Below are 20456 nucleotides of genomic sequence, written 5' to 3' on the forward strand. Positions count from 1 at the left end.
TAAACGAATTATTTTTTGTCATTATTTAGATAATTCAAGTTTGTAACACATTATCTTTATTCTTGCATGAGAGAATTGAAACACAATTGTACTTGCTCTCTCCACAGAAATGCCAGAATTGTTATACTCCATAAGTTTTCTACTCTCTGGAGGAATTAATTGGCTTGAATCCAAAGGGAAAGAAATATCATAAACTACAAAGTATTTGTTGTCTGGGGATGAATTTTTCATGTCCTTGGTTCACTGACCATGATGAATCAAGAGGCACAGAACAAGAGATCAATCAAGAACAAGTACCAGCATAAGTGAGCAGCACAGCAGATGAAGTGAGGTTGATGTCAGAAGATATGTCTGCTGCATGAAGCACTGACTCACCTTTCACCAAACTCTCTAAATATGGTGATGCCATTTTGAAACTGTTGACTTAACTTACTTCAGAGAAACTATGAATATCAAGTACCTATCTGGTAAGACTTCTCTGCCTAAATGCAAGCAAAGCCTTGCATCATGCCAGCTACCTTCAATGCTATATCTCTGGAAAACTTACTTAGTCTGATTAAAAATATTTCTTACAGAGATATAGTCTGTGTAGTTCTTCCTTATGAGATCCTTAAATGTATTTGCAGTAAGATACATTTTGTAGTGTTCTACAAAACTCTAAGGTACCTACTGCAGACAAAATTAACACTCCCTAAATAATAACCGATCCCCAGTTTTGTTGTGTGTAGAAGCCAAATTGTTTCAGATGGGGAGAAGATTGCAGGAGGACAGCAATAGCCTATTTTTTACCTCACTGAAAAGAAGAACAGTCATAAATCTAGCTTGCTTTTATAAAATTAATTTCATAATCAGAAGCTTCACCTCTGGGCATGTTGAAGGCTACTCTATTGGCAAGCACTGGTAATAGAACAGGGAGTTAAAAGAAACAAGGTTTCTAGATTGCGGACTGAAAAGGTCTCACATACCTGGTGGATTAAGGTCCGAGGAAGACACACACAACACTGACTACCAGACCATATATTTTCAATTTAAAGGGGAGTATTATTGTCACTGAAATTGTAGATAGTTTTTACAGAGGAAAAATAATTTCAAAATAAATTTAAGCGAAGTCATCATATATACATATAGTATATTTAAAAGTTCCGGTTTTACAATAATAAGAACTGGTACTGAAGACAACAATTTGTTATGTGCAAGAACTCTTCACATCTATTACCCTACCAACATTTCAATTCCAGCTGTTCCAACTTATCCTTTGGCAGCTAGTCATCCGAGTTGCCTAGTCATATAGGCTTCTTTCAAACAATAGAAGGCATTAAATATCTCTAAGACTGAGCACCTCCCTCCATCAACCATAGAGAGGCCCTACATAACTAAATTTGGATAACATTTCCAGAAGCTCTGTAACCTAATTTTCTCCCCACAGAGTTTTCTGCATGTTTCTTCCTGGGAAATCCCAGAGCTACCTGAATCTTGAACACCTAATTAGGTCTTTCATATTTAGGTCTATCAAGGTTTAAAATAAACTATTATGTTTCAATTTGGAATAACTTTTCCTCTTCAGAGAGGAGGAACAATATTGGACCCTGCCCAAAACATCGACAAGAAGAAGCTGGCTGTGCCTCTACTTCTGGTCAATAATTCAGTAGTTGCAGCAAGCAGGTCTTCACAGTTCCTTTTCTGTTTGAGGAGCTATACACTAATTTTGCTGATTGTTTAGTTTATTAAAATGTGTTATAGACTCTGTTTCCTTGAATCATTATGTCTAGTTGTAACATCTTTAAGAATTTATCTTAGTGTTTTTCACATTTATCTTAATTTGCTTATTGAGATGACATAGACTCTAAAGAAATTGCTGGATATATTTCAAAGAACTTGTCACCCGGCACCAATCACAGACCTATGCTGCACATAATGACCCCTTGTGGCTTAAGAACCTACTAAGATGTATCATTTAATAGTTTTTAAAAAGTATTTTGCATTTGAAGTTCAAAAAGCTTACTACCTACAAAGGAAGGCAAATATCTTTAGTCTCATTTTACAGATGGGAAACAGAAGCAGAGAAATGGAGTCTACACTAAATCATAAAACACAGTATAAAATGTGGAAATCAGACAAAAGCCTAACTTCCTGTGTTCCAGTGTAAGTTTTTTTCCATTAATCAGTAGCAATGGGGCCCCATGTTCCAGTGTCAGAACATTAAGAGGCTTAGAAGAGAAAGGTCTTTACAGCTATTTACATTTACTCATGTATTATGCTTGCAATATCTTTCTGACTTCCACCAGCATATGCATCAACTGCCAAAATAACAATACCAGTGATGTGATTGCTACACATCATGCAGCTTAAATTTCTTTTTATTTATAAGTAAAAGCTGAGATCATTAATCATATGGATTTATGTGTTTAAAAACTGAAAATTAAAATCCAGTTGCAGATTTATGGCTGTCTGGGGACTACTAGTTCACTCAAACATTTTGTGTCTTTCAATGCCCCCAAACTAACAAATAGATAGGCAGTTTTTAAAAATATGTATGAGCCAAGATGGTGACAAGGGGGACAGAAATACACAGCCTCAAGCTACAGTCATAAGCACTACATTAGATAAGATGACATAGTGAAGAAAATAATTTTATTTTTGATTGCATTTATGTCTATCAAATTAACTTAGCTGAAAGAAAAAGGGACAAAACCTGATCTGCCTTCAATACTTTGATACTGACTACTGGGATCGTTAAGTACATGCTAATGATCTTTTGGAATCACCATTCAGAACTGGCCATTCCCTGCCACAGAGATATACACAGGTATAAAGATTCACCAAGAAGCTTGACAAGGCCAAGAAACTACCATGTTTTGAAAAATACCACCTGGGCATTAAAGAGCGCAGCCATTATCACAGAGTCAAGGACAGCTTCAGTTCGAAGGCAGCACTGCTGTCCTGCCCTAGTGTTTATCTCATGTGGCACCAAAATTGCCTTGGAGACTGCTGCTGATCCACTCCACTTTCTCTGCCGTGATGCACTGTGTCTGATTTCTCCATGTGGTTGATACTGGATCAGAGTTACCGAGCTGTAATAGAACAGCTAAACTGAATAGTCCTAGACTTCAAAAGTGGTTTGACTTCCCAGACTGACTTCCAAACCCCGTGTAGCATGGAAAATCCTGAGACTGAGAATTGAAAACCTGGTGTGGAAGATCGCTACAACACTGGCCGGCGCTGACCCATATTAAGGGGTTCAACAGATTCTTTCCAGGAAAGACAACACAAAGTGATTTAAGTCTCCTTGGAACTATAGGTACTTTAGCAGTGGTACCAAATGTTAGGGATGCTGACCCACCTTTTACCAGTGATGATACCAATGATGGTGATGGTGTATATATGGCATTCCTCATTTCAACTAAAAAAAAAAAAAAAAAAAAAAAAAAAAAAGAAAAAAATAGCATGGCATAAACTCCCTCTTGTGTGAAAAAGCTACAAGAACTCTGTAAGTACCTTGGCACCTGACTGTAAGACTCAGCTGGATTCAGGGCTCATGTTCCCCAGAAACATGTGACTGGGCTGCAGCTGGACTACAAATTTTTCTGAACCACCATGACTACTGCAGAGATGGCCTAAAATGTAGCCATACATGTGCAAGGTGTACAGCAGAAATGCCTCCATGCCAGTGAGATGCCCATCTGTAGTTAGATGCCAACTAAGATGTTTCTAAGAAAAGTGAGGAAACAAATAAACAACAGATAGTTTTGCAACAGCAAAATTATAAACAAGGAAAAAGAGAAGGAAAATAATGATGGCTCCCACTGGCTTTGTGGCCTCCAACAGCAACTCAACAAAAACAAGAACACGACAGTACCAGCATACGATTAATATGATATAAACATGAAGTCACAGACACAAACTACAAAGTAAAATTGAACCTCCTTTACTCCTTTTCAGACTATAAATTGCTGTACTGGGTCTGGCTGGGATAGAGTTAATTTTCTTCATGGCAGCCTGTATGGGTCTGTGTTTTGGATCTGTGACTAAACCAGTGTTGATAATACCCCAATGTTTGCTGAACAATGCTTGAACAGCACCAAGGCTTTCACTTTTTCCCACTCTGCCCCCAGTAAGTAGGCTAGAGTTAGACAAGAAATTGGGAGAAGACATGGCTGAAAGAGTTGATCCAAACTGACCAAAGAGCTATTCCATATCTTATGACATCATGCTCAGAAACGAAAGCTCAAGGAAAGCAGGAGGAAGCAGAGACTTTCATGGTTATGACACTTTTATACCCAAGTAACCGTTACACAACCTGAAGCCCTGTTTTCCAGGAAATGTCTAAAAATCTGCCTACCAAAAGGAAGTAGGAAATAAAGTCTGTATTTTCCTTGCCGGTGCCTGCGGCTTTTACTTCAGCTATTAAACTGCTACCTCGAGCTGCAAGTCTTCCTGCCTCCCCCTTTCTCTCTTTTCTGTAGGACAGGGCAGTGAACAAGTGGCTGGGTGGGTGGCAGTTGGCTGGGGTCAATCCACTGTAATTGCTTACCAAATTGCTTACATATTAAACTTCAGAAACTTTTTTGTAACCCAGGAACATACATCCTGTTATCTACTCTCTTCCTTAATATAATAAACTCAAAACACACTGTAGGTTCTTTTTCCTACATATTCTGCTATAAATTCTATTATAATATTTTCTGGGCACAACCCACAGAAAGCACTGGAGTAATTCCTACATCTTCCCCTCTCTCTGTTCCATCCCATTTAACCATGCCTTGTTTTAACCATTTTAATACAGATTTTTCAGTGTGTAGCACAGAACACAGGAGTCAAGGCATTTTATGGTAAGTCAGTCAGGAACAAAGGCAGATTTCTTTCTTCAACTGCATATTTTTTCCCCGTTTCCCTCCCCTCGTCACCTACTCTGGTGTGAGTGACTTCCCCATTTAGATGCATGCATTTGGATGGCACTCTCAGTATACGAAAAAAGAGCTGTATTCTTTCTGCTCTACTGCTAAGGTCAAGCAAAGAGTCTGTGTTAAGCTGCCAGTTTTCTTCGTGATACGTGAGGCAGCACTGAACACAAATTGCATTTCCACTCTCTCTTCAGCTCTTCTATTAAACGCCACAATACTGACAGTAATCACTGAGCTGAACAGATATGACACAGAAGACACTGATGGAACAAATAAGCCCCATCATATCTTGGATTTCCAGTGTTAAAATAAACAAAAATATATTTGGTTATCAGTTTAGCTAGAGATGCTTCTGAAGGAATTAAGTTTTTAACATTGTGTCATTGTGGGAAACTCATCATATGTTAAACATCCTGAATTTTTTTAAATTTTTTTTTTAGTCAGAGTTAGGTTGATGGTTGGACTAGATGGGTCCCTTCCAACCTAGATAATTCTATGGCTCAATGATTAATATAAATATAGCAATAAATTAGAAATATAAAAAATTAAAAATGGGAAAAGAACAACTATTTCACAATTGATTGTTAATCTAAGCCCTTCAATGCTGGTGGTAAATAATTTTATAATTATAAATTATATATAAATATATACATATAACTTATATAAAATAATTTATATATTGATACATAATTTATGATTCTATAGCATAGAATAGATGTATATTATATAATATATGTAAAATTATAAATAATTTTCTAATTTAGCCTGTAAAATATTTTATTCACAGGAAGAAGATTTAAAGTAAGTTTATGAGAAAGATTAAAAGACTTTTTAAAGATAACAGGTACTAACATAACTACCTGGACTAACATAAACAGGTGTTAACATTTCCCACATCCCATAATTCTACCATATGCTTGAAGGGAAAGCCTGCAAAAGAAAAGTGAGAAGAAAGAAATAGAACTCAGAAACAAGTAATTCTATCATCAACCTCTTAGTGATTTTTTACCAACCTATTATGCACTAAACCTGAAAAGAATTATTCATGGCATTTGTCTATCGTATTGAACTGTGAGCCAGGGAAACCTTTGATTTCCTCAAGAGCTTTCATCACAGTAAAAGGTGATATTCTGTCCACCTAGGTCATTTCCTGAGTAGTCATGTCTACTACAGCCTATCCAATCTGTTCCCAATCCTCATCCTGCTTTTGTTGTGACCAAGTTAACATCAGTGGTGACAAAGTTATTCCCATGAGATCCAATGCTGTGAAATATTCACTGACTACAAATTTTATCAACTTCATTTGAGATACTCAGAGTCAGGAAGGGAACAGTTTAAAATTTCTTGGAACAAAAAATTTTAACTTCTACACTTTTCCTGCTTACAAACAAGGAGAAATACATTTTATTCACACGCTTATTAATGCTTTTGAATTACACACCACCCTAAAGTATCCCAATGTACAAAACTGGTTTAACTAATACTTAAAACTTAGTATACTAATATTGATCCAGAAGATACAGTGATGCTTTAGAAACATATGAAGCAGCTTTGCAAACTAGTTTGACCCATAGTTCTTTTTGCATAAATGACATTGAGGAATAAAGGCTTTCAATCACCAAATAATTCTATTCTTTAAATATTCTGTTACTGTCAGTCAGCAGAAGTCGTTATCTCACTGGGTTATGCAGAGTTTTCTATAATTCTTTGAATAACACATTGGCACTAACAACTGTTTTCCTTAAGGAGTGAAAATGTGTGTTGCTTTACACTTCAATAAATCTTACATGAGCATGTTTCAGTGATGTGTTTATAGTCACTGGAATTTTGTTTTGATTTTTCCTCCTACCACCATTTGTCCACATTTGATTATAAGGAGGTAGCTGTTTGTTTATAGGCAAGTTGATGAGTAGTAAAAGCTAGGGAATGAGAGCAAAGGTAACAGATGGGTCACAAAGAATAAGAGAAAACATATAGAAATACATATCTTTTTGCTTTGCATCTTGACATTTTTCCCAGATTGGGGAAAGACAGAATTTTATTTCCTGCTACTGAGTGAAATGTGTCTCTGGTACCACTGTGATTCATTATTTCATTTGAGATTTTGGGTTATGGATAGGGACTAATTCTTCAAAGAACAGAGAAGAGTCTAACAAATTCTGGGCCTCCCACTGAGGTGAGCTCCTACAGCACCTGAAAAATTGGGGAAAAAAAAGGCTGTGCCAAGATTTGTGTTTCTGCCTCTCCAGCTTCGTATTCTAGGAAGCCAGTTGTTGAGAAACATGGGGTGAGAAGTCACAAAGGCAGGAGAAAGATGCAGTAACATTACCTCTGTATACTCTTTGGCCACCTATACCTGCAGAAGACATGAAGGTATAACATGGCCCTGTAGCGCCTACTAAGATAAGTACAATGAAAAGACAGCTTCTGAAAATAATGCTCTTTGAAGGATGAACTACTTTCCTTTCCTTCTATCCATTTACTCCCTTATCATTGCTTTTACTCATGTTTGTCTAGTTTTCTGTTTTCTCAATCTTTTGTCTATACCTTTGTTTCTTCTAATTTCTTGTTCTGTATTCTAAATTGTTCACCTCTTTTACATTCTCCCCTTTCACTGCCGAGTTTGTTTCTTTTATATCTTCTAATGTACTTTTTCCTAATCACTTCTCCACCCTCAAATATCACAGCCAATTTTCTTTTTGAGCGTGTTGTCTGAAAAAAAAAAAAAAAAAAAGCTTATATGATTTACTATATCTCGTTATGCCAGATATAAAATAATTTTTATGTATTTTGGCTAATTTTGATGGAGGAAAGATTTTCAAAATGGATTTTTTGATTACTTCCACTTTTCTAAAAATGAATCAGTAAACAGTGTATCCACTGAGAGAGAGACTACATTGCCAATTCACAGCTATTACTAGACACTGGAAAATCCACTGAAACCACTGTCAGTGAAAGAAAGCCATAGGAAACCAGGTTTCTGGAGCTTATGGGGAGAGTACTTGAATACTGAGATAGATTTTTCTTGCTTCTCCTCTATTCCCAGCAGAGAAATAAAGTGTCTCTAGAGTATATCTACAAACATAAGGAGACCTCACAAGGGCCAAGAATACATTCTTTGGCTGTATGCAGTAGCAGATACTATAGGTGACAGACCTGTGGTATACTGTTTGTGATGAGTGAACAGATGACGCTGTCCCCAGGCAACCCAAGAAAGATTATTCACTTATTATTTTATAGAAAATGTCTAACAATTACTTTTTATTCAAATTGAGAAAGGATCATAATATCTATTTATTAAAGTTCCAGCCATATTTAAGAGAAAGGGAGACTTTATAGTTTGCCTGGTATTCTGCACGATTTAAGAAGTTAGAGTTCTACTTATTGGAAACAATGAAGAATTTAACAATATTTGGGTTTGGTTTTGAACATTTATGAAAATCTGAAACAACGGTACATTTTTTGCAAGCTGCTTAAGAGACATTTCTGTAAAGACACTGCAGATCCTGTTCAGCAGGCAATAGTTCAGTATAACACAACTGTTGTGTAGGTAGTAGGCTCGTGAAGTTACTAAAGGAATCACAGATTCTGACAGAGAATATGAAAATCAGCTAGGGTTCCTGTATTTTGTGCATGTGAAAATGAACAAGAATTACAGAATTACAAAACTGCATAGCACTTCAATGAGATTACAAGGAAAGAAGTTAAATAATGGCTCTTCTTGTAACTATAGTCAGTATAAGCTAAAGAACTACTACATGCATCAGTCTCTCAGCCAATTGAAGCTTTTACTTTGTAAAAGCTTATGAAATTAATTTTTAACATTTATAATCATTTGGGTGCCTTGAAACAACCTGTTTAGTTCTTGGGTTTTATCTGAATGAAAAGATAAAACAACTGCTTTACAACAGGTAACTGAGTTGAAAACTTGCCTCTTTTGGAGACCAGAATCACAATGGCCTTAACCTGGCAACTCCTGAGATAGTCTTTTACGTTCACACACACACACTCTTCTTGAAACAAAGTGGTTTTAGCCAGAGTGTCCACCGGGATCTGTTTAGTGGGTGGGTAATGCATTAGCAAATCACTATAGCTTGCAGCAAAGTGTCTTTCCAAGACAGCAAGACCTCTGAAACTGGGACCCTGCACAATGCTTTGGTAACATTCAATACCTGTCCGCGGAGCTGTGTGAGCGTGATGAGCCTTCTAGCTTCCAGGAAAAAAAAATTGGAAAGGCTTGCAGGCATAAAGGAAGACTAATTAGTCAATGAACAAATTAAAAGTGGAAAAGGATTACCAGAGGAATGGAAGGAAATAAAATAGAGTGTGGAAGGAAAAAAGATGAAAGCAGCAACAGACGGAAAAAAAAAATCTTTCCTAATTGTGCTTTCAAGAATGTCCCTAATGGATTTAATCTCATCCAAATTCTAGCAGAGAGCATGTGCTGAAAATGCTGCAGATGGCTCAGCTCAGCAGCAGGGATGGCTTGGAAAAGAAACAGTTCCTGTGGCTGCCTCAACAGATTGTTTACAGCAAAGATACCGACAGTGCCCAGTCATTGTCATGAAACAGTGCTTGTTCCCTTATTTGAGACTTCAATCTGGGCATTTCAAATGGCAGACTTGTGTGTGGTTGAAACCAGGAGGATCCTTGATAGTTCAATTCCTGGTGTTGAGGAATAGCCCAGAAGGTTTCCTATTTCTTAATAGCAAGCAGTATGAATGGGAAAAGCTGAGCAGTATATATCTCACTGAAATCTTCACTGTGGAAATGAAGCCTTCTTTCAATAAATCAGAACAGGAAAGCAAACTCATTAATATAACCTTCCATGAGTTCTAACCACTTTACATCATTGTTCACGTGGAAAAGGTTTAGATAAAGGTCCCTAATAAATCCCATTTCCATCAGCAGAACAGAGAACAGGTATTTTGCAAGTTGTGAGCTCAAAGATCTACTTACCTTCCATTTTCACTGCTACCCTACATAGACATAGGTGGCCATTACTGTTAGAGTGCCACCTCAGTGTGTTTCCAGTTATACAGGAGCCCTTATACTTTAAAGGATGCACTTAGTCTCTGTGTGAGGCAACATAAATAACTTTTTTTTGGTACACAACAAAGAAGTCAAGTCTTGAGACTAGCCTTAGGGTCTCTCTTAAGCAGTCTGAACATAAAGTCACTGATTATACACATTAGTAATGCCAGATTAGCCACAAGTCCGGATAATTTTTAACACTTTTCATATCTTTGAGGATGACAGTATTCCTTTTTCTCTATAAAAGAGTTTGAAGTCTCTAAATGCTTTTTCCATTCAGGTGTGTTTGCTCATTAATATTCAATCTCTATAATGTATTCTTCTATCTTAAATTAACAAAAAACAATTAGATTAATACAACTTTCATAGAATCATAGAATCATTAGGTTGGAAGGGACCTTAAAGATCATCTAGTCCAACCATCAACCTAACTCTGACAAAAAAATAAATAAGAAATAAGCAATAAAAAAATCACTAAACCATATTCCTGAGGACCATGTCAACCTGTCTTTTGAACACCTCCAGGGATGGTGCCTCAACCACTTCCCTGGGCAGCCTATTCCAATGCTGGATAACCCTTTCCGCAAAGAAATGTTTCTTAACATCCAACCTAAACCTCCCCTGGTGCAACTTGAGGCCATTGTCCCCTTCATGCTAGCCTTATCTAAGTGGATACTCATCATGTGGATGTTATGATGGGAGACACTGGATAGATCAACCCATTCTCATTACAGTTGCATCCAGACGCATTTACACTAAATTACTGTATACATATGCAAGTTTCACACTATTTTAATATAGTCATAGTAGTTTGTCTTCATAAATTATATTGCATGAGCTCTTTTATCATCTCTGTTGGTGTTCTCTGAACTCTCACCTATTTATCAGATCACTTCTGGTACTGAAGAAACCAGAACCGCAGACAGCTTTCTCAGTAGCCAATTGGTATCTCACATGCAGAAACCATCCTATTTAATGCAGGAGCCATATTTGAACCCTCCGCTCCTCCAGCCATTGAATTATGTGAACTGGCAAAATAATGAAAACATCTTTAACTCATGTCCCCAAGGCAAATAATTTTGGCCACAAGGTCTGCCCATAGTTAAGGAAATTCATGAATTACCAATATGTTTAATACTTTCAAGTGGATCACAAACACACTAATGATAGATGAAGATTACTGGAAACAGCTCCAGAATTATTTGAATCATCAGCTGGTCACAAAAAAGCAAAATACTTCTAAAATAGGATAACATGTATGGAAGTGCAGAATTGAGGTCATCATTAGAGATGTGATAGCACAGGTGACTACACTGGGGGAAAGAACAAGTAACATAAGGGTTGCTGCAGATAGTTCTCTGTGAACTATACCTGAACAAAAGAATTCATTGTTCTCAGAGGAACAAAAAAGGACTGTCAAGAGAAAAACAGTAAGCAATATTGCTTCTAGTAAGACCACTAAAAGAACAACATGTCAGTTTTTGGAATTAATATGCAGAAGATGATGTGGAAATTCTAGGTCACTGGAATTAAGGACACAAAATGCTCTGAGCAGGAAAATAAGGTTCTACAAATAAGGTTTCAGATGCTGAATGTATTGACGAGTAAGAAGATCAAGCTGTGAATTGATCATTGTCTACAGATATCAACAGATAAGGAAGTAAAAGAGTAGGGAGTTTTTCAAAGTTGTTAACAATGAACTGATAAGATAAAATGGCTAGAAATTGGAATTACACAAAATCAAGCTTGAAATAAATTCAATAACGAATCTGTAAAGATAGTTGAAACACAAGAGCAGGTTTTCTTATCAAAGATCACAAATCACAATATATCAAAATAAAGTATTTGTAAAGTCTCTAGTGTTTTAACTGGTTTATGGGAAGTTCCCAGTACCCAGGAATGTAGTTGTCTGGCATTGATGGGCTTTCTCTACAATCTTTTTTTTTTTGTGTAGAAAATGCAACTTATACCACCACCAATCTGAATACAACATTTGCAATCTTTCATTAAAACTACAACTGTAATTCCATTTACAGCATCTCAGACATGACAAACTTAGCTGGCTGCTTACAGTATTCAATTAGGTCTTTTTCTCCATAGATACATAGACAAATAATTGTCAAGAAGTATATCTATGTATTTTGGTCTGTACCACTGTTAGTATTCTGCTGTCTTCTCTTCCTTTCCCAGTCTTAGAGGGACACTTTGACAGCATGTCACGGCTGAGCAAAGACTACAGCCAGTACTATGAAGTGAGCAAGGGAATTTATATGTTACATTTTGAGTGATCAATACCCCTTTGCTTTCAAAACTATTACCAAGCAAGGACATTTTTCTCTGGTCAACAAATAGATATCCTTCCTTCCTTCCCATTTTTTTAAATAATTTTTCTTCATTTAAATGATTATAATTATTATCCTGAAGTTACTAGTGTCTTATATTCGGCCTTAAAAATTCAAATTAGGTTTTTTTTCAGACAGAGGATGATGAGGGAACAAACATTTCATTTCAAATGGATGCAGATATGTGTCTTTATTTATTGGACATCTTGTTTTTCACTCCAGTTAAAAAAAGATGGGTATTTGTTCAGTGAAGGATCACCACATTAGACTCCAGAAACTATACTTGACTTTTTGAGGGAAACAAAAGAGCAATTTGGTTTGATTTAACTGTAGTCCACAGCATGCACAGATACCTGAAAGCTAATTTTTTCACCTTAACTCATACTGAGAAACATTTTATCCTCCACCTTCATGCAGGCTAACAGTTTGGCTCAGAACATGACAGAAAGCTAAGTTCTTTCCCTTGATCCATTTGCTAGCCATTTAGGGAAGCATAGATGTACCTAAGAACATGCTGGGGGAAACCAAAAACCAAACCAAAACCTACCAAAAAAACCCTCCTGAGAAGGTGTTTCATCAATTTATTAAGTGTTTTCTACAAAATTGAGTCTTGTGGTGGTGTAAGAACAGCATCAGCAGACCCAAATGGTAATTTTCAACGTCAGCTCTCTTGATATCAGTGGAATCTTTACTTTTGCTCATCATCTTTTTCCAGTGTAGCCCACATCATATGTTAATTTATCTCCAAAGGATTAACAAACAGCTGGAGTGAGACAGTTCTCCAGTACACATTCCATGGTGCTGTCTCTATTTACTGGAGACTCTTGTTCTGAGGACATGCTGGAAATGAATAGGCACCGTTTGCTTTCTTTCTTTAGACAGAATAAGAAGTAAAACTAGGCAAAAGAAAAGACAGTTGATCACATAAATAAAAGAAAATCGGGGATTTAATCTAACTCTTACTACAGAAGTTCCCACATCACAAATACCATTGTTGTTTCCACACATTTTGGAACTTTTTTTATACACACGATCCTGAAATTAATTGGATGAGTCACCTGTATCTGTAGAAATACACCATTTGTTCCACACTGGCAAAAAAAAAAATAAAAATAAAAAAATTAAGTAAAGCAATAGGGTAAGCATGAATCCTGCTAACCAGATCGGGCTGAATAATACATTTCTTCATACTCTTCCTCTAACAACCCTAAGAGAGTCTTTTCTTACTTCCTTCTTTTCCCTTCTTTTATTTATTTTTTTTTTAAGACTGAAAATATGTAGCCAAATGTTTTCCAAACCTTTATATTAAAACAAAAAATATTTAGTTTTACAAAAATCTTGGGGTAATTATTTGACAAACCTTCCAATTTTTTTTAGGGTGGCAACAAATAAACTGGCAATCAGTCTGAGAAAGAAATACACATTTTGTCTAAGGTAAAAAAACAACTTCCACACAAAAAATATTCCTTAGGTTTTGAATTTTTAAAGAATTCCTCTCCTCATCTGAAATGCAACTGCCACAGGACAGGTAGCATGAAATTCACTTTGCATCTATGACACACTCATTCTATGGATAAATTTGCCATTTACCAGGAATAACAGTAGTCAGTCTTCACCCTTAAATAAATAAACTTTAACTAGCATTGGGGGAAAAAAGTGAAACTAAAATAGAATAACATTTTCCTTCAGCCAAATTAGGTTATCGTGCAATCCGATCAGCATTTGAAGAATGCCTAGATAATAACAATTTTTCATTACACAGAATTTTTCTGTTTTATTTAGTTGCATAGGTACATGAATTTTTTTATTCTTTTTGGTAGTCATTGTTCAGCTCCTCAGTTAATTATCGTTAATGTTTTGTGGAATGTGCTACAGTTAATTATTGTTATTAGTGTAATTAGTTAGCTAAATATAAGACAACAATGTATGGTCTCAGGATGTAGTGGCTCTTCTGAGTGTATTTTTTGTAACACTGAAAAATAAAGCTAAACCCAGAGTTTTGAGCTGCATCAGACTAGGGACAATGAGACCACCAGGTTCACTGTCCCTGTGCAGATATCTGAAGGTAGTTGCAAGCAAAACCTGTTTCAAAACCAATAAGATTCTTAGGGTTTAAACTTTACATCAGGCAACTTGAGGTAGGTTTGAACTGTACTGAGCTGACCTTAGTTTGTCATCAAACCAGAGAAGATCAAGTCCAAATATTTTTTTATTATTATTTTTAGATTTAAATTTACCTATCATTAGAAATGTGTAATGTCAGTATCAACTATAATCAAATGAGAGTCAGCAGATAATTTAATTTAATTTTGTTGTATTTCATTTTGGTTTAGTTCCTGGTTCTAGCCTAATTTTCAGCAGAGTGTGTAACTGTTCTTCATGTCAGACACAACCTACACAAAGTAATAAATTAGCATAGTGCCCTGAAAACAAAAATAGTTATATTTTCAGAAGCTTTAGAAGGGATAACTCATTCTAGGGAATCTATAAGCTATAATTATGGTGCAGAAGTTCCCAGTAAAATTTACATATAGCTTTGTATGTTTTAATTAATCACTACTATTACCCGTTTGTTGTGAATAGGTGTGGGTTTTGCTCCAATAAGATAGTGGCAGAGATTTATGTATTTATTTATTTATTTTTCTGGCACTGATTTTGAAATGTGAGTACCCTTATATAACAGTTTTTAAGCCATTTTCAGTTTACACATCAATACTCTGAATGTGGCAGGTGATGTGACTTGGATGTGCTGTGAAATCTCTAGACTCAATAGTCCAAATAACTGTGGGCTGTCCCATAGTTGGCTGTCCTCTAGAGTACAAAAATAAAGACACAAGCCTCAAAACCCAAAGCAAATATTCTATAAACACCGGCATCAAAACAACACTCACTGTTGGTGTCCTCTTCCTCATTCCTTCCTGTCCACATGTGCAGTCACCACTCGCTGCCCCTTGTAACGAGCATGCAATTTTCAATGCAAAGACCTTCATACACACAGCACGAAGTGGCACAGTAAGAGAGCAAAAGAGGGTGGGAAACAAGGTCAAAAAGCCCAGGCGATCCCTAGAAATGAACTATGTCCAGAGCAAAAAGAAATCTAACATTTCTGCAGCTTGATTCCTTAGGAAAACTCATTCCAAACCTGAATTATTTAATATTGGACAAAATGAGGAATGGAAAGGCTTTCATCCAAAAGAGGTTTGCCACTCAGCAACCTAATCCCAGTTGTTACTGCTTTTATCATGACATAGAAAAGGAGGAGGGAAAGGAAGGGGAAAGAAACCAGGATATTATCAATACATCATCCCATGTATCACTTATCTGTCAAACTCTAAATTGGAAATTACACTTTTTAAAATCTCTCCTCCTTATTCTACTCTGACACTGTTTTATGGTTAAATTCATGATTTCCTGGACAGACTGAATCTAGGACATTAGGGGAAAGGAGAGCTCAGCTTGGAGAATGAAAGTAGACATCCAGGCCTTTTCCTGTATTTAATACAAAGTAAATTAATCCTACCTATACAACAGTCAGAAGAATTCATGATTTGTGGAATGACATCAATTTTTCCTTGTCTTTATCAGAATTCTATCAGTTCTCAGGATTCTATTGAAATATCTCACGCCGATTCCACACTGGAAGTTCATAGCCAGTAAACGACAAAGAACACAGCTCCTTTCTTCTAGACTTGCAATTCTTACATGTTGTTATTCCCCCCGAAAGTTTCATTTTTGTGAAAATAACAGAAGATTTTCATTAATCCCCATTGAATGTCATACCTACTCACTTCATCCTATTATTATTTCTCTAGACTACATAGGCACCCAATTCTTCTTGAATAATTATGTGGTTCCTTAGCTTTGGAGATGTATCATTATTTTATGTAATCCACAGCTTTTATTCTTATTAAATCAACAGCTAATATTTTCTGAACAGGGAGATTTAAATGAACTTCATTTGTGCTTTCAAACTCTTAATGGGAACTCTAAAATTTCCTCTATGTGTATATAAAATTTGGCTCTTAAGATTCAATTTTATTATGAATGTGTTATAGTTTGTAATATCTTTGTTTTGGTGAACGAGTCTTCAAAATGACATTGTTCTTACAATAATATGTTTGGGCAAAATTGCTGCCATCTTTTGGATGCACTCAGAGGAAAGAAAAAAAAAAGAAGGAAGAAAAAAAAAGTGACATTATACTACACGTTCCAGCTGACACATCCTGGACACCTGCTATACTGTGGAAAAGATAATTTGAAATTACAGAAAGTTATTCTGAGTTGACCAATATTTTCTTCTTTCTATTTTTATATAGTGATCATAACATAACATCTGTGCAAAAATTGTTTGCTTGCTTAAACTATACTGATGGGATATAGGTTTCACTGAAAAATGTGCCAGTGAAGTTGAAGCCAAATATAACACAACAACAGAGACTGTGGACACAGAGAGGAAATTATATCTACTCCCAATACTTAGATTTTTGCATCTATACCTTGTCTTGTTGTTTGAATGGAAAATAAAACTTGTTTGATCTAAACATTTATTACAGTTTTGTGTCGCAGCTTATTTATCCTGAAATGTCTTTGGAATTTAGCCTGGATATGTTATATTGTTTGGGTTTTTTTTCTTCTGTTTCTTTTGAATTTCCAGAAGATGCAATCAGATGCTTGTTGTGTGGCTAGCTCAATACACTGGCTTCTGAGACAAACACTGCACGTTCAGCAAAGTCTTTTTAAGAACAGAGAATGCTAGTGTCAGTGAGAATAAATCAAAGGTGATAATATCTGGGAAAAAGAAAACATTGTCTGGAGAAAATAATGACTCCTCTGAAGAGATATCATTGTCAGACACCAGCATATCTTGCCAGCACTGAACAGTGATATTAAAATATGCTGCAAATCTACCTTATCTCCTGGAGTGAGAGTAAGACATGCATTCTCTAACTGTCTGGACAGAGAGGAGACTAACACCAGCTGAGCCATAATGACACTCAGCAAAAAAGTCTAAAGAAGGTGTGGGGAAGAAAGTCACTTTCCACTATACAGCTGACTTTGCAGCTAGTTTCATTTCTGCCTGGACGCAAAGACCAGCAGGCCAACAAGTTACATCCACATTAACCAGCAAACCATCACCCCTCACCAAGTGTTAGAGTGATGTGACCACTTGCTGTTAAACTCACAACAGCAAGCTGACCACTCTTTCCTCATATACAGCAGAGCCAAGGTTAGTTTTATAAAAATATCCAATTATAAAGTCTTATATTTCAGTCTGTAACAAATAAAGCTGACTCATTGCCCCAATTATGAATTATTGTCTTTTATCCAAGCCACGTGCAACAGAAAGAGGAAAAAGAAAACCTTCATTAAAAAAACGTTCTTTTTCTGTAAACTTCACACTCCCCATTCACCCCTTATCCCCCAAAATACTGTTGTTCAAACTTACCGCTTTTGCCTACTCCCCCTGCTCCTAGCATCACCACCTTGTACTCTCTGGAGCCTGCTGAAGAATTGCTGGAGGTGCTGATCATTTCATTTTCTAGCTCCATCTTGCACGAAGCAGAAGAAGGGAGCAAAAGGGAAGAAAAAGCAACTAGCAGGTGCTTTCCCTGATCTTAAACAACTATAAAAGCTGTGTTAGAAAAAAAAAAAAAAAAAGCAGAAAGGAAAGGTATAATGCAAGAGGTACGATTTATCAGCCTCACACTCGCTGCTGTGCCTGTTAGCAGGAGAAGGTCTCATAGCAACCACTTTAACAGCTTCCAATAAAAATCTTTCTCTGCCCCCTCCCAGCTCTGTGTCATTCTCTGTGTTTCTCTTCCTGGACAGAAGCAGTTTTGTAAGGCTCAAAAGCCCTGGTACCCCTGGGTGTTGGTGTGTCATTGGAATCAAATTGAGCAGAGCCTCCAGGAAAAAAAATAGATCACATTTCTTAATTATGATGCTTGTTATTCTATGTAGCACTTGCTTGAATCTTAAACAATAATAAAACAGACCATATAAGCTCTTTGGCCCCTTGGAGTTAAATATTAATCATGTGTTCATCAAGTCTGCTAGATTTACATTTAATACTCTTAGAAATGAAATAAGCAACAACTTCTAAGAGTCTTTGTTCTTCATTAAGTTTACTGCAAAGGAGAGAAGTTTTCTAAGGTTAGGTTTACCCACAGACCAATTCTTTTTCAGTTCAGTATCAATTATTTACAGAAATAAACATCTTGAAAAAAAGTTTGGTTTTGTTGCGTTTTTTTTCGCCACATTTTCAGAAGATTGGGACTGAAGTGAGGGGGAAAGATCCAGAAAATATCCATATAAGCAAAGAACAAAACCAAATTGTTATAAATATTTAATAATAATATCAAGTGATTTATCTAACAAACCTGGTCAGCCCAAATAAATAAATAACAAAGAATAAAACCAAAACTTTGTGAATGACACCCAGTGTGAAAATCTCCCATTAGAATTATTCAGTGAAAACTTACAGCAAAAACCTGCAGCTCTTCATTGATTTCTGATGATGTCCTTAGCAGATCTAGTATATTTAAAGAATGTGATAAATAATAACACTTTACCAGCTTTAATTGTTATGCAATATTTTTGAGGACCAAAAAGTATTTACTGCAAAAGGGATGGAAAGCAAAAACTTCTCCTTTGAAAAACTCTGGGCTTTCAAGAAATGTAGAACTATTAAGGAGACAGGGAAATGGAATTAGGAGAGGCAACTAGTAAAGTGTTTTGGAAGTCAGACACCTTCATCTGTCCACTCCTCAACTTCTTTCACAGAGAGTAAGCATACAGCATTACACAGGACTACAGAATTAAAAGTTGAAAGGGAAGGAAAAAAAAATAAATCATAGCCTGATTAAGGACATGATTTAAAGAAAGTTAGGAAGGAGAGGAAAAGGTATAGAAGGACATATGTATGAAAGATAGCTTAATGGACTAAGAAATTCATGATTAAGGAGAAGAGACACATAGGTATGATAATAGCATTATAATTAGAATGCAGAAGGATAACAGAACATGAATATTCATTTTCCTTCTTAATTCAAAAATTAAGAAGCATCACATGAAACAGACAGGAGCTGGATTCAAAACCAAAGTACTTACAAGAGACATGTTGACTTAAGGAACTTCTTGCCACTTATGTTTTGGGCAGTAGAAATGAACTTGTAATGAAAAAGAATTTAAATGCAAAGTAATAAAAAATTAATTGTGTACTATTAAAGTCACCACCTCCTGCTTAAGAAATACTCAAAACTCATGCCAAGAGATCCTGGGAAAGCACTGAGGAATTGAAGTGTGACAGTCTGTTCTCAGCTGCACAGAAAAAGGGAGCAGAGGGAGAGCCACTGTGTTCTGTGAACTCCTCTCAAATCAGGACCCGTTGCTGTTGTCCTATAGAATTTCTGTAATAACCATGCTGCAAGAAGCTTGGGACTGTCAGGGCTGGGTGACTGTAATGATGTCTGGATGCAAGCCTCAGAATTCAGAAGGATTTGGTAGTCAGAGCATAAAATAGGACTTAAACAGGAAATTCTGAATGCAGTAATGTGATGCCTAAATATTGAAGTTCAACAGCAAGAGATAGGTAGGTCAGTAAATCCCTGTTGTGACTAGAATTCCATTTTCATTAAAATTATTCTCAAGTGCCCAGCATTTACACATTAGACAAAACTAATAATGATACCAAAACCACTATTTAGAACAACTGGTTCTGATGATTTCCCATCCACACACCAACCTCCTCTTCAGGAGCTTTTAACCCCATAGCTGGCAGTAACATTTGGCTGACATTAAAACATCAAGAAAGTGAGGGGTTGTGGGCATGACTCAAAAGACAAGCTAAACAAAATATATATATTAAAAAAATAGTTAAAATTATATATATATAATAGATAAGAATTAGTCAGATATTTTTCCAGTTGTTGGTGTTTGCCAGAGAAAAGTGACAAGTAATTTTTTTCTTTTGTTTAGAGATGGAAAGTGAGGAAGGAATGTAAGAAATGGAAGAGACTACGAAAAGGAATTACGTTAGAGCAGGAGGCAAAAGACAGAACTAAATGGAAAGCCACTTCCTCATCTTTTAAGAAAATCTAGGAAAAAGAAGACAGCATTTTTATATCAGAAAGAGGGGAATTAGATAATTTGATCTGTTGATTGAAGACTAGTCCACTAA

At 36.1% G+C, this 20456-nt stretch overlaps 1 protein-coding gene across 1 annotated transcript in view; it reads right to left on the bottom strand.

Moving 5' to 3' along the window:
* The window catches only part of RIT2 (Ras-like without CAAX 2), a 188152-nt gene extending 170161 nt beyond the window's left edge, over nt 1–17991 (bottom strand). The window contains exon 1 of the mRNA XM_014949364.1: nt 17724–17991. Within this exon, the coding sequence (XP_014804850.1) occupies nt 17724–17826 (103 nt within the window). The 5' untranslated portion in view covers nt 17827–17991. The remainder of the gene's footprint in view (nt 1–17723) is intronic.
* Nucleotides 17992–20456: the final 2465 nt, after the last annotated feature.

Source organism: Calidris pugnax, unplaced genomic scaffold (genome assembly GCF_001431845.1).
Source record: "Calidris pugnax isolate Ruff unplaced genomic scaffold, ASM143184v1 scaffold144, whole genome shotgun sequence".
Lineage (NCBI taxonomy): Eukaryota > Metazoa > Chordata > Aves > Charadriiformes > Scolopacidae > Calidris > Calidris pugnax.